Source organism: Neodiprion fabricii, chromosome 3 (genome assembly GCF_021155785.1).
Source record: "Neodiprion fabricii isolate iyNeoFabr1 chromosome 3, iyNeoFabr1.1, whole genome shotgun sequence".
Classification (NCBI taxonomy): Eukaryota; Metazoa; Arthropoda; class Insecta; order Hymenoptera; family Diprionidae; genus Neodiprion; species Neodiprion fabricii.
The window spans coordinates 29,100,920-29,115,629 of NC_060241.1; the positions used below are offsets into that span (position 1 = coordinate 29,100,920).

Sequence of the window (14,710 nt, forward strand, 5' to 3'; positions counted from 1 at the left end):
ATAAACCTAAGTTGCGAAGTCTATCTGCAGCTGCCAACTCGCTACCATATGCATGTGAAGAGATAACATTGACAGGATGTTCCACAACTAAAAGCACGCCCAATACTTATTCAACAATGAACACATAGACTGAATTGTTGAAGAAAATTTGAGCGATCCACAGTAGTATTTGTAATGTTACATCTCACGGAAGGTATATCTTTTTTCATAAAAAAATCCGCCATTTACCACACTATCTTTTAAATCGTGATCAATTTTTGTAGCTGCTCAGAGTTTTAGTAAAATTTGGGTATGTAAGTATATGCGGTAAGGCTCAAACTAGTCAGACTGCAGACTCGTTGGACCTTGCGTCCTCATCGGCACCCACTGATTGTGATAAGGAGATGAGAAGGTTTATGACTATTGAAATATTAAGAAAAAAGAGTCCTTTGATTTAGTGAATTTTTGCAGAGAACAATAGCCTTTTCCTTTATCTTTATCATTGACCATGGCAACATACATGACTTGCTTTATTATCTTTGATTCCAAGCGTATTCTAATGACAAATATTTTGTATAATAATACGTATATGTAATGTAAAAAAAATTAAATTGAGTTCTCTTTTCACAAGTGATATCTCATAATCAGCTAATCGAATTATAGCTCTGTTCCACAGTATGAAATAATTCTGTGTCATTCTATCTACGATCTCGGATGCTAAACAATATCAAATATTAGCTGAAAACATTCAACAATCAAATAAATCAAATATTTAGTTAAATTATATTTTTATCTTCATTCCCACTGTTTTACAGATTTGTGCAAGTTGTTAATTTTTAATATATATATATATGCATAGATTAATTATGTAGATTTTTTTGCTGGCGATTATAATGGTATAGAATAATGAAAAATCTAACAAGCCATTGTGCAATCCAAGTAAGCGTCTTAGGCAGAAGTAAGTAGATGGCTGAAGGCAGAATTGTGATAGAAACACAAGCCTTGTATGCAGTGTTAATAGCTCATGTTACATAAACAAAGACAACAGTAGCTCAGGAATGTCATAATTGGACGTAATAAAGAGAATTTTGTAATGCTGTATAATTTAATTTTCAATATCGATGACTCGAAAGCTATCATTTATTAAATCAAAGTTCAAACTGATACTATATTCTAATGACTAGCTGTTGGTTTGGCCATGCATATCAGCCGGAGCTGAGTAAAAGAGGAGAGTGGGAGGAAAGGGGATGAGAATCAATACTGGGCCTACACTTCCCTCATGTAGCTATGCTCATCACTTTTTGGTAACAATTTTTTTTCTCTACAATCAAGACAAGAATACTGCAGCAAGAATTGCTCATGGATCCTTGATGAAAAGAACAATATTTCTCAAAAATGTGAACTATTCGTAATTACATGAAAAAAAAGTAGAGCAATCGAATCAAAATACAATGCATCGTTCTGCATTTACAAGTTTCCTAGTATGAATAGTATTTGGTTTTTGGAAGAAAACGAGATAATGAACCAACAAATGTTGATGATTTATAACCAGATGTTAAATAAAAAATTGAACTTACCAGTAGAGCTATTGATCAGCTGGAGAATAAGTGGTCTTCTTGTTACAATGCCTGATCCTCTTGGCAAGAAATCTCTGTGAAAAAAACATATACGTAAACATATGATTGCTAAGGTCAATACATTAAAGGTAATTTTATTGCAGAATTTTATTCTTAAAAAACGCTCCGCAGGCTTATTCTCTATCTTTGAAGTAACGCATACCCACAGAAAAATTTGCAGTTCTATCGGAAAGAGCTAATGGGTAGTTTGATTCTTGTGGACATTTATAGCTGTACAATAACGTTATTCGTATTCTGAAATTTCGATATTGTTTATCTATTGTCATGACAGATTTGAACACACAGGTAACAGATAGGCACGATTCCCTATTTTTTTAGTTATTTTAGCTGCAATTATTTTGTCGGGATGAATTCTGCGATTACATAGCTGCAAGGTTGGAGAATAAGCCCCCAGGTCTTTAGGTAAAATAAAATTCTTTTTTTATGGTTAGATTAAAACTTAGTTCAGAGTTCTGGTTTGATGAATTAGATCTTGAAAAAAGATTCTTTGTAGTGGCAAAAACAATTCGAGTTGACTGTAACATGTGCGTGTGCTTAGAAGAGACAAGTGAATCCTCTTGTTTACTCACGCAGTATGAATCATTGGGCTAACTGCTGTGACATTCTTTGCTAAATGAATGAAAATTGCATTTAGCAAAGTTCACGGTAGCTGCAATTGTGTTTTAATTTGGTATGCAGAGATGAACAATAACACGAGGCTCAAATATTTTCAAAAAGCACTTCGTAACGGGAAATACTTGTGTTACAGCTTCTTTAAACAATTACTCTAAAGTGGAGTGATAATTCTTCACCAATAACAAAATTTCTACAGAAATTTGGGTGAAAGAAGCATTTGGCAATCTTAAATTTTGGCAAATATTGAAATATGACGCTGTATTGATCTGTTAGGAAAATTGCAAATGCCAATATAGGGTGATTCTTTATCTGGGCTCGTATCAGTCTTATTTATTTGCTATGCAAATAGTTATTCTTCACAAAGCACAATTTCTTTCAATAAGCGTTTATGTATGAATCGTTAACGAAAGACTGATTAGAAAGTCGATATTCAATAAAGTAATTCTACATTACAAAAAACAACTGTACAGTTTGAAATACACAATCAAGCAAGGTAGAAACTACTTCGAAGTTATCATTGATTCATGACTCCACTTACGAAGACACCTTTGTTTGAGAATGATCCAATTTTTATTGAATTTATGCTACATCAATAAATCTTTAATCATAAAGACAATTGACTAGAAAAAAATTTCAAGAAATCTTATGGCATGGATAATATATCGTGGAAAATCGTAAAAATTGTAACCAAATTTGGGCACCGAGATAAAATTCGGAAAAGAGACCCAAGAAAATTTTTTTCTTTTTGTAGATTTATTTTTCTGCACATGTCAGCACTGTTGAGTCTAATTTTTTTCCAATCAATATACAATTTGAAAGTGGTCTTGAGGTTGGATCTTTCTTCATCGGTGTCGCATGTCGTTTATTTGTTCAATTGTTTGCCATTTTTACATCTAGTTCTTTTTCTTTTGTTACCGTACAAAAGTCGCGTGTTTCTCAAGCCAACTTTCATTTGGAATAACGGGTGAAAGATAGCGTGAAAACAGGCTGACTCATATTATCAATTGTTAGATCATCGGGACGATTGAGACTTTAGAATAGAGAATTAGAGTCTGGACTAAATATTCGCGAAGGAACTTGATACAGGGTGTCACTCGAGGCGAGTGGGCGGCCGGGGAATTTCGTTATTGACCCTGGCGACCCGTACGTTTGAAATTTCCCAACTGTCAAACGCGTTGACGTATCGTCAATTCCCAGCATCGACGGCATTATTATATTGACGGGACGTTTAAGGTCGGCTTGGTAATTTGCCACGCCTTGCGTTGTATCGGAGCAAATAGGTTAAGAATAACGATAAAAAAAATTGGCATGGATTCGTCGATAATTTCGGGGCGTTGATGAATGGAAGGATCGAACTTACCTGCCGACAAAATTTTCCAGAACGGAACTCTTGCCAGCACTTTGTCCGCCCACAACAGCGATCTGTGGCAGGTCGAGTTGCATGTGCACTCCGAGCTGAGTGAACGCATCTTGAAGCTTATTTACAATTGGTATCAACTGTTCCATTCCCGTATTGCCTGACATTTTGGTTAATTTTAAGTTATCGTCGGCACTTCCTCGAGCAACAACAGCTATTCAACGACACTGGAAAACAGAATAAAAGCGTATCAGCACGGAGCCGCGACCACCACCTCCGTCCGACAGGGTAGCAGTAGAGCGGTCAGAACTGTCTCTCACACTGCTCGTCTCTCTCTCGATAGAGCAAAATGGCTGGGCCCACGATATTCCTTGAGCCGATTCGAACCCCGAACCCGAGTGTTTTCACCGCATTTTTAATACCCGGAGCCCGATTCTGCGAGCGAGAAACGCGCGTTTCAGCAAAGTTCCGTAAGAAAACGGACAGAACAGCAACACTGCGAGTGCCCTACGCCGCGATCACGCAAATGAGATCCAGCATCAAGATTCTGGACGTTAACGTTATAATCGATAATCGAAGCTTGCGCAGTGCCGCCGAGTTTCTGACCCAGTTTTAGAAACGGAAAGAAAATCTATACAGATAACGACGTAGTGAATAGCGTTTCGTTGACAGGGGTATTTACCAGCGTTAAAAGACACGTTTTATACAGTTTTTCAATCAAACAGTTATCCACGAAATTACCCGGAGTCGGTGAAATTTTTAATTAATAAACATGATATTTTTTAAGCAGCGCGCTCTTTCTTCCGGAATATATAGCGATAAGCCAGTCACAAGTACCCTGTTCCACAGATAGGTGACAGGGCAGACCCGCTATTTCCGCGACATTACGAATCCAAAATGTCAGACATCGATAAATGGATTGATATTGCAAAAGAGTGCAAATACCTACCAGAAAATGACCTCAAGGTAATGAGCGCATTTCATTGACGATAAATAAATATTTACTGCTCGTATAATCTCTCGCCGTATTTTCGAAATGCCAATTTTCATGAAAATATTTTAGGTTACATTTCCCGAAGTATTATCTTTGAATAATTTAACTTGTACTTTTACCTGTTTATACAGAAATTGTGTGACATGGTTTGCGATTTGCTCCTCGAAGAATCCAATATCCAGCCAGTATCGACTCCAGTAACCGTATGCGGTGATATTCACGGACAGGTGAGCTACTGCGACCCAATATAACCTCAAAACTTTAGGGCAGTACTTGTTGATGCATATCCCATAATATTTGTGCGTCTTTCATGTCAGTTCTACGACCTGGAGGAGTTGTTTCGGAGCGGAGGCCCAGTACCTGATACAAATTACATATTTATGGGAGATTTTGTCGATAGAGGATATTACAGCTTAGAAACATTTACCCGTCTGCTAACACTAAAGGCCAAATGGTCAGACAGGATAACGCTATTACGAGGAAATCATGAATCGCGCCAAATCACACAAGTTTATGGATTTTACGGTAACCATGTGCTCTTCTATTTATCATTGTAGGATCCAGTAATCTCAGAGCTTTGCCTATACGTTAGGATGGATCTGAAGCCCAAAGTATAATTAGCAAGTTTTCACACTGCGAGCATGCGGTTGATTTTCGTTTTAGTATCTGTTTGATTTGTTTTTCTTTCAAGCTTACGCTTCCTTCGCTACTGGAAGGAAATCACATAATGTTTACATGCAAAATTTAGTTTGACGAGCATGGGAGTTAAATGTCAGATTTATAAGTTATTCAGGTTGCCTGCCCCCAAACTTTTTTGGAATTTGACTCCAGAATTCTCTTTCCTTCACAGATGAGTGTCACAACAAGTATGGAAATGCAAATGCGTGGAAGTACTGCTGCAGAGTATTCGATCTTCTTACAGTAGCTGCTGTGAGTATATTTATACATTAATGCACCATGATTTTCAGTACAAAAGTAATAAAAACTGAAAATACTAGATATGTAATAATTTATTTCAACGAAATTTTTTCTTCTAGTTAATTGACGAACAAGTGCTCTGTGTTCATGGTGGTTTGTCACCAGCTATTAGGACTCTAGATCAAATTAGGACAATTGAAAGAAATCAAGAAATCCCACATAAAGGTATGAACAACTATAAATCAAGTCTATCGTATAACAATTTGAGTAAATATTATATCTATCAAAAATATTATGTAATGATTAGGAACGCTATCCTGAAAACTTTCAGTAAGCATTAAGTTACTCAGCTTTGCACTTTTGAAACTGGTGGGTGAAGTTCGTTGCCGAAATCTTGTCAAAGGTCATGGAATGCCAACATTTAAATAAATTTATAAACACAAAAGTGTACTGCTTTCCTCTATATAAGAAAAGTTTTGGTTCGATTGCCTGCCAAATTGGACTATCAGTTTCAACTTCGTATGTGGCCAACTCGATTGATATTTTCTCATTCTTTATTTACTTGCAGGTGCTTTCTGTGATCTAGTGTGGTCCGACCCAGAAGATGTCGATACCTGGACAGTAAGCCCACGAGGAGCCGGATGGCTATTCGGAAGTAAAGTTACTCATGAATTTATGGGTATAAATGATCTTCAACTCATATGTAGAGCACATCAGTTAGTTCACGAAGGTAAGCCCTTGCTGTAATAATAATTAGGTTATTATTTTGTTTATCCAATATATTATTTTTCTTTGCTTCTTCAACTAATTGTAAGCATATTGTTACTGACGAAAGAAACTAGTCAATAATTTCGTATCAAGACATTGGAAATTTATTTACCAAATGCAATATCTCATTGCCAATGAAGTCACCAGAGTTCACTAAAGTTGAAAACTATAGATGTCAACTTGGTATAGCAAACAGAAATGCACGTACGGCAATAACTTGATGCTAAAGGATCGAAATATTCTTTAAATCGTTAAGTATTATTCATATTTTGTAAATAAATATAACATTTACCTTTGTAGGGTATAGATACATGTTCAATGATAAGTTGGTGACAGTTTGGTCGGCGCCAAACTATTGTTATCGATGTGGCAACATAGCCAGTATTCTACAGTTCACAACGGTGGACCAGAGAAATGCGGTGTTATTCCAGGCAGTGCCAGATGCCGAAAGAGTGATTCCCCCACTTACTACAACACCTTACTTTTTGTGATCTAACTCGGCGCTCCATCTGTCTCGATGCAGAGGAGCGGCGTCGGGATCTAGGCCTCACGGAGATACATGACTGCTCCTTTGTCAATGAATTGGGCTGGTATTTTGACAGCATGAACGAATGTTCTTGTAGTATATCATAATTTGGGAGGTTTTTTTATACATCAGTTTATCATGAAATTCGTAGTTTTTGTTTTCTTTTTTTTCCGTATCAAGATATATTTCCGGCACAATGATTGTGCCCTTCTTTATTGTTCAAGTAAAATTATATGTAAAGGAATTTATGACCTTGTTTTTTAAAAAAATTTTATACGCTAGAAAGTTGTCTGTGGTAAACTATACTGAAAAATATAATGATATAAAAAGGTTCTGCCATTGCATCAGCCTGATCTGTTTACTTAAAAGAGCTTCTGTAAAAATTCAACAACGACATTCTATGGTCTAGATGCTTTTGCTGCCTACTGTGTACATTCTGTAGAGCATTCGCACCTCAGAGCAGCAAGTTGGACATGTTTGGTCGCCTGAGAGCTTTTAAGTAACTTATAAATACACGAAATGTCATTGGTCCAGTGATGTAAAGGGAAATAACATAGAAAATATTATTATTCAAACATTCCGACAAGAAGTGGGCTCTGGGAACAGTGAATGCTTCTTCGACATTACAGTTTACTGTGTCTAGAATTCAGGTTTCAAGAATGCATAAGCCAATGTCGTATCGTTAGGGTCTTCCCGAAGATATTAATAACTTGATTCTGTTCTAACGAGCTTCGTACCGACTATTATTTCTAATGCTAATATTGTATCTTTATCTTGAATAATTGTACAATAAAAATAAAACAGTATGATCACGGATGGTCCGGTAAAAGTTTAGCACATACCATTTTACTTGATGATAAAAAAAAGCATTGCAACATTTTTGTATGAAACATGGCAATATTTTATCGATAACCAATTCCTTGCATTTCGTAAATTATATGATGGCTTATTGATATCAATACATAAATGTTTTATAAATGTTCAAATTCCGTGGAACGCAATAACTGATACTCATAAAAAAAAAGACACATTACTTTAGGAACGATGGTAACCATAAACTGTACGAAGTTGAACTTAGTATACAGCTAGTTCAGTCCTTTCCGTGACCATCTTGATACAGTTGAAGCAGAGATACCACTTTGCCAAATAAAAAGAAAAGAATAACAAGTATGAGTGTACAGTTTCCATATCATGTATTCATATGCCAAATTATTGTTGTATTAAATAATTGATAGGTAGATTATCATAAGTTTATTAACGTAGGGAGCAATTTTTTAAACTGAGACCCTTAGCAATGTGCCTCTAAATTAATAAGCGTTTGTGTAATATAATAATACATAATGAAAATACATGGATAGTATTAACTCACCAGCTGCTGCTGTTGCTGTTGCTGTATGTAACAAACCTGAATTCTGGCACTCTTTGTCACTAATTTACGATACTCCTACTGAACACACAAACGCAAGAATTATAGTATAAAATGGCACTAGCTGCCAAATCAAACCAATATACAATTTCAAATTTTATCAAATCGACGGAGTAGATCTGCTCCGAACAGATCATATAGAATTTATATCGTGCACGTAATGCGTGTTCTTTGTTACAAAATCATGTCAGTTCTCAAATGCCACGTTACAGTGCTTTATTTTTAATGCAATTACTGTGAGAAATTCCTCAGCTTGGCATTTACACATTATAGAGGTATATCAATATCTGAATTTCATGTATCCGTAAGAATGATAGACATTTATATTGCCTCATATTACTTGCCAACTGACACAGAATCGTTGAACAGTCTGTTTTAAAGTGACAACAACAGTATGCAAGTGTCTTTTCTCGTTTCCCCCCGTTGGTCATGATAAAAATACTTTTGATATAAATGGATAAAGACTTGAATAAAATCATTGGCTTAAATGGATGTGGGACTAATTAAGACATTGGGACTCACGTTATAAATTTTATAATCGCTTCGGTAGCATCTGATCCTTCGTAGATATGAAAACGTGAATATCTATACGGTTCGTACTCTTGGGAACCTTATAGTATTAGCGCCTACACCTGCTGAGGTACTTATCACATTTGCCTCCGTATCTCTCTATTTGCAAACACTCAAGCTTTGTCAAAGTGTCTAAGTACTTGCACCAAAACACATAAGTATACTTGATTCACCAAACTTAATTGATAAAAAATAAAGGAAGCTCAAATTTTGTGCAGGAGCTTGAACGCTACAAATGACCTTCAAATATCTCACATGGAGACACCACATTATCACGATCATGTACCTTGAAAGTATAGAACTTTGTTATGTTAACGTAATAAACATCTGTAATAAAAAATCCGTAAAAACTGATTTTATACATAAATTCATTTTTTCTATTACCCATTGTGTATTAGACAGAACAATATTTTGAATCGGTATAAGGAACAGTAAGTAGGTTGAAAAAAATGTATCCTTCGATTAGCGTTATGTGAAACGATATCACGGCATTAATTTATCAAATGATGCAACTCGAATCTAGTTGTGATCACCTATCTAGATATTGTAATAGATTTGTATTCAATGAATAACATAAATCAGTATCTAATAACTAGATTTTTGTTAACAAAGTTGTATGGTCAAAGCTTCTTCAATTCAAAGTTACTCCGGATTTTCGTATTGGGTTCAATGATCCAGGAAGGGAGTTCTAGGTCTATTATGAATTTGATTGAGAACTCACAATGATTTAGCTGTCATATATTTATATACACACCATCGCAATCTCGCATATATTATACGTTGTTTTCGCATTATTTTCGTGTATCCGTACCGGGGGATCTTGAGCTGTTTCCGTCCCCTCGGTCAGATGTTCACTGTCAAAGAATCGGAGAATCTCGAGCCGTTGCCGTTCTCTCGATCTCTATGACAAGAACTATTTTCGTCAACCGCGTGAGGTTGGATGTGTATCGGCCTTAGGCTTTGACGTGAACGTGTTTTCCGGAGCGCGTCGTTCTGACGACTGCTCCAAATTCGCGCGCGCGTCTGCTCACTCGTCAGCGAGAAATCAGGTACCAGTGCTGCCATGAACCGATAGAGCGCGGCGATTTTGAGAAACTACGACGGCGCGATATCCAAACGACTTTCAGTCACCAGACAAAAGTGTTACCGGTTTGAATCCGCCTTTTCACTCACAGTCACTGATATTTTGTATGATTTTCCGTCTTATAAATTCTCTGACGGTAATCCCGTTTGGTATAAATATTCCAAGTAGATACACAATCATTAAATGGTTCAGGAACAGTTGTATTGACGATATTATTTTTATAAAAAGTAACAGAAACAAATAAACATTATGCAAGAATGTGTTTTACTTTAAGTACGGAGACAAGATTAATATTGAGGGAGAGGTATCAAAATTGGTATTAAGATTCGATAAAAAGAAAAATGCTAGTTTTACTAAGATATCTCACAAAAGGCTGATATAAGGATTTCCCACGAAGTGGGCAATGTTGACCATGGATATACTTTCTTTTTCTTCATAATGAAAGTTTGCATTTTATGATTAAAAAAAGTAGGTATTGACTCGGGGATTACAGTACAATTTGTTATTGACTTTTGTGAAATATTATAGTAAAAGTCTATATTTCTCACTTTCCCGTGGATCTAACATATCACCGTTTTCGGTGTTGAGAAATATAGATAATAAACAGTATGAAACACCGTTCACGATTTATTAATCAGTAATCAGTTTATTTACTTGTAATAATTATTTTTCGTCATATATATAATTCTATTAACTCCTTATTATTTATATAATAATATAGTATATTTATATTTAGTATGTATAATATATTATCTACATTTATACTCCCTATGAAAGGCATCTCCAAACAGACTTCAGATTTACTTCTTAAAATATCTTATTTATTCATAAAAATACAGGGGGCTGGGAGGGGCTTGTTACATGCCACTATTCGGGAGTTGTCTACTTTGCTGGGAACTAGCTTTTCAGTACAATTGACAATACGGTATTGTCTCTGCGAACAGTAGTACAACTTTGGATTATACTTTAATCACTATGAAGTGACACAAAAAAAAAAAAATAAAATAAAATAAACTGATGGGGGAAAGGGAGACTGGAAAAGTGTAAAATTACTTTCCAGTACGATCTCCAATTTCAGGAACTGTATAATAATGCAAATGCACAATTTATTATCGTCCTATTCCGATCAAAATGTAAATTATAGTACAACTAAATAGACTGCTGTATTCATTTTTAAGTCGATATTAAATATTTACAAGGCATTTTCGAAATAAGAATATTATGCGCGTATCATTCGTGACTAACTTTTTGCTTTGTAAAACAAAAATTAAATTTCACGCTGTTAAAATAATTAAAAAAAGAAATAAATAAATCAAATCGCGTTACGTGAATGTGTGTTTCTGAAACGATAATTTGTTTATAAGCGTTACAATAAATTCTACTACGATTTCGTGATATTTAGTCCATTCAGAAACGTTTAGTAACATCTTCGATCGTTCTAACTTTTATAATGGTCTAATGTATGGGTGATACACGTTTGTAAAGTTTTACTGCAGTTATTCAATTACAAATTAGCAGAAACCAATTTCATAACGACGTGTGGGATCTCTGTCAACCATAGTGAAATAATGAGATTGTTTTACAAGATGGAAATTATTATTAATCGATACCATTTGATTCTTGAAGAACTTGTGAATTATGATAAAACCCCCAAATTTTATTACCGTACCTCTGCCTCTGCAGACAATGTTTCGAAATACAATTATATTACCGTACTAATATTTTAACCAATGATTGAGCACACACTCTCAAACAAATGTTTTTCCAGAAACCTTGTGCTCGCAGAATAATTTTGAAGAGTATAAGCATAATCCAGAAGCATTTTCATTTTATAATACAAAATAATATCATAAACGAATCTATTTTTCTTTTGCTACTTTGTAAACATCTCACATCACACATGTATAAATCAGACATAAATTTCTCCCATAAAGTTATCGAAAAAAGCAAAAACAAAAAATAAAAAAATACTCGGATAAAAGAATGAAATGTTATTCAAACGGTACTGGAATTTTCAAAAAATTCACCTCTTTACCAGGCTTCAATAGCAAAGTGAAGGCAGGAGATCGGATAAGTTTTTCACCTAAAACTGCGTAATACAAAACCATAGTCAGTCTTTCAAAGCGAAATCGTAAGTATATGAATCTATTGTTCTTTACATCAAGTGTTCGTATCACCCTTATTAGAACACGAGTTCCCAGCATTGACAACGATCTCCGCAGTATCCAATCTCAATAAAAAAAAAGGAGAAGTAAAATAAGAAAGAAAGCCCCAATCATTAATGGTAAACATAATAATGACGGTTCGCTTTCTAAAAATAGGTAGAAATTGGTAACTTTGACTCACTCGTTGAAAAATTATTGCCAATATGGCAATCATACATGTCTGTCGTTTCTGGGTTAACATTTGCTCACGTATACAAGTAGAACGTGTCTACTTTGGTTTATAGTCAAGGTCGACTCTTGTTGAAGTATGGGTATTTTTTACAGCGTGTCATAACCAAAAGTTATGATTTTTTTACATTCATTTTCAAATATAATTTTCATTTTTTCTTACGTTTTTTTTTTTTTTTATATTTTATATTTAAAATTTATGAAAACAAATATATAATATGATATAATACAGATTCTCCGTTATAGTTAGCAAGCATTAGATTTCAAGCTACAAATGGTATTATTCTGCTCATATAAACACTAATTCAATCTAATAAATGTAAGCAAATACGAAACCAGAACACAATGAAAATGTTTAATTGCGATGAATGGATTATATCTCGCAAAATTGTAGGGAACGTAATTAAAAAACAAAAAAATAAATAAGTCTACCAGAATTTTCTGTAATTCTGATGGACGTTACTTGTTGAAAATATCAATCAATTAAATGTATCAAAAACTCAGCGATTTGTTTAAAGGACTGAGTAAATCACGTATAAGATTGCTGTTATACTGATCAAGTAGCTTCTAACACTAACAGATTTCTAAATGCGATTAAATGATCTTTCGTTCCTGAGACAATTGTAATGAATTGCCTTACGATGTGTTTATAATTAAATTCGTTTATATGAGCAGGATCAGAAGAGTTGAAAATAAAATAGCACATAATCCTAATATTCTCTTACTGATCTAGGATTCAAAAACAGGATTTGAATTCTAATAATAATAGATGAACGTAGAAAATTATTGCTCTAACATCATTAATCAAACATGTAAGTATCAGTGTGATATAACAAAAGTATATATATATATACCTAAATTAATAATAACTCACAATTTGAATTTCAAATCCTTTGAATAATCATTATCTAATAATTTGCTAAGAATTATAAAGCTACCCTTCAACGAATAGAGAATAATTTGGTTGCTTCGAATGGATTAAATACAGCAAGAGAGACTTAATTCTTATTCATTGAAAGTCATTCTGAAGCTCGAAACATTATATGCAGTATCACAAATAAATTCACCATACAACTGTCTAGACATACTTTCATGTGCGATTTTCCACAGAATTACCGATAAGTATAACAACACGTCATTGCAATATGAAATCGTTACTTTTTCTTTTTTCTTTTTTTTTTTTGATAATAGGTAATCGGAAGTACAAAAACAGACTAGTACTTTCAACATAGTTATTTAATTTAAATTTTCGTACAATATGTACAAAGTTGAACCCATAAACGAGAGGCATTCTCATCGACTCTCACTCGTACTTAAATATTAAAGGTTGGGCATAATAATACTCTCGGTAGTATAATGCCCTAAGTCTTGCTGATCAAACGCTTTCTTTCCTGTAAGAAATACCTGTACTCCCTAATATGCATGAACGAATATGTATTTCAGTATACATGTATACCTTATTGGATCATTTCATAAAGGAAGTAGAATTATATCCTTCCAAAGAAATCACAAACCCAACTAAGATTTGTCGAAAATGTGTCAAATTATGGGAAAGTCTTAAACAAACATCTATTTGACACATTGCACCGGTATATTTTAGCAATAAATTTTTTTGGTCATCCGGGATCTCATTATTCGTCGTCTCGAAATTGAGAATAATTGTGCTGTTAAAAATGTATTTGTGATAACGTGTGTTAAAGGATAATAGCTAGATGGTACTATAGTTGTACATTTGTGCGTAGGCAACGAAAGAATGTACAACTCTTCCGGTGAGCATCCACAGTTAACAAAGTTATGCCACAGTTAACAGAGAAATATATTTGATGAATTTTCACTTTTATTGTTGTAATTGTCATGGGAATAATTACTTGATAATTAAACAGTGACCATTTCTGTTTAAACACGGAATTAGTGTTATTCAGTTAATACCTACTATGCATGAAATTTACACGTTTTCACATCGATGACGAATTTCTGACGAACTAATGAATTTTAAAAACTATACGGGTGAAACTGATAAAGCAAAGTATAAAATGTAATCACCTAATACGAACCTGCACATATTTATAAATTCACAATAAAGTAATTTCGCCTGTAAGAAATGTTCGCTAAATGCTGAGATGCTACAAAACTGACGTGAAATACCTATGGTTTCAAATCAACTGTAAAGAATTGAAAATTTCTATTACTTTTATCCATTACCAATTTTTCTGATCATCCATGATAAAAGAATCTCTCTATTTGTTTCCACAATTCATTATTTACTCATTTTAATAAATATAAATCGTTATCAGAAAGAATTGTCCGAATTTGCTGTTGAAATTAATTGTTAGAGCCAAAGTTACGTAAGGAACTGGTAGTAGGAAAGCATGTAAGATAGACCCAAGACATTGCTGTTACGCTACAGAGGCTCCTGTGTTTTTTTACGGGGAAAATTATTATA

The 14,710-nt window shown here is 34.2% G+C and overlaps 2 protein-coding genes across 11 annotated transcripts in view; one reads left to right on the forward strand and one right to left on the reverse strand.

Moving 5' to 3' along the window:
* The window catches only part of LOC124177326 (dynamin), a 31,204-nt gene extending 26,392 nt beyond the window's left edge, over positions 1 to 4,812 (reverse strand). For 3 of the 10 annotated variants that reach the window (XM_046559606.1, XM_046559598.1, XM_046559608.1), the window contains exons 1-2: positions 3,592 to 4,145; positions 1,557 to 1,630 (exon numbers count right to left, since the gene is read on the reverse strand). In XM_046559606.1, coding sequence (XP_046415562.1) covers positions 1,557 to 1,630; positions 3,592 to 3,755 — 238 coding nt within the window. In that variant the 5' untranslated portion in view covers positions 3,756 to 4,145. Of the gene's footprint in view, positions 1 to 1,556; positions 1,631 to 3,591; positions 4,146 to 4,701 lie in introns of those variants that run through there. The other 7 variants (XM_046559602.1, XM_046559600.1, XM_046559599.1 and 4 more) reach the window with 4 other exon arrangements.
* LOC124177344 (serine/threonine-protein phosphatase 6 catalytic subunit) lies at positions 4,413 to 9,144 on the forward strand. The gene is made up of 7 exons (XM_046559651.1): positions 4,413 to 4,554; positions 4,714 to 4,809; positions 4,900 to 5,107; positions 5,433 to 5,512; positions 5,620 to 5,725; positions 6,069 to 6,230; positions 6,569 to 9,144. The coding sequence occupies exons 1-7, from the start codon at positions 4,486 to 4,488 to the stop codon at positions 6,757 to 6,759; spliced, it is 912 nt and encodes a 303-aa protein (XP_046415607.1). The 5' UTR covers positions 4,413 to 4,485; the 3' UTR covers positions 6,760 to 9,144.
* The last annotated feature ends 5,566 nt before the right edge of the window (positions 9,145 to 14,710 follow it).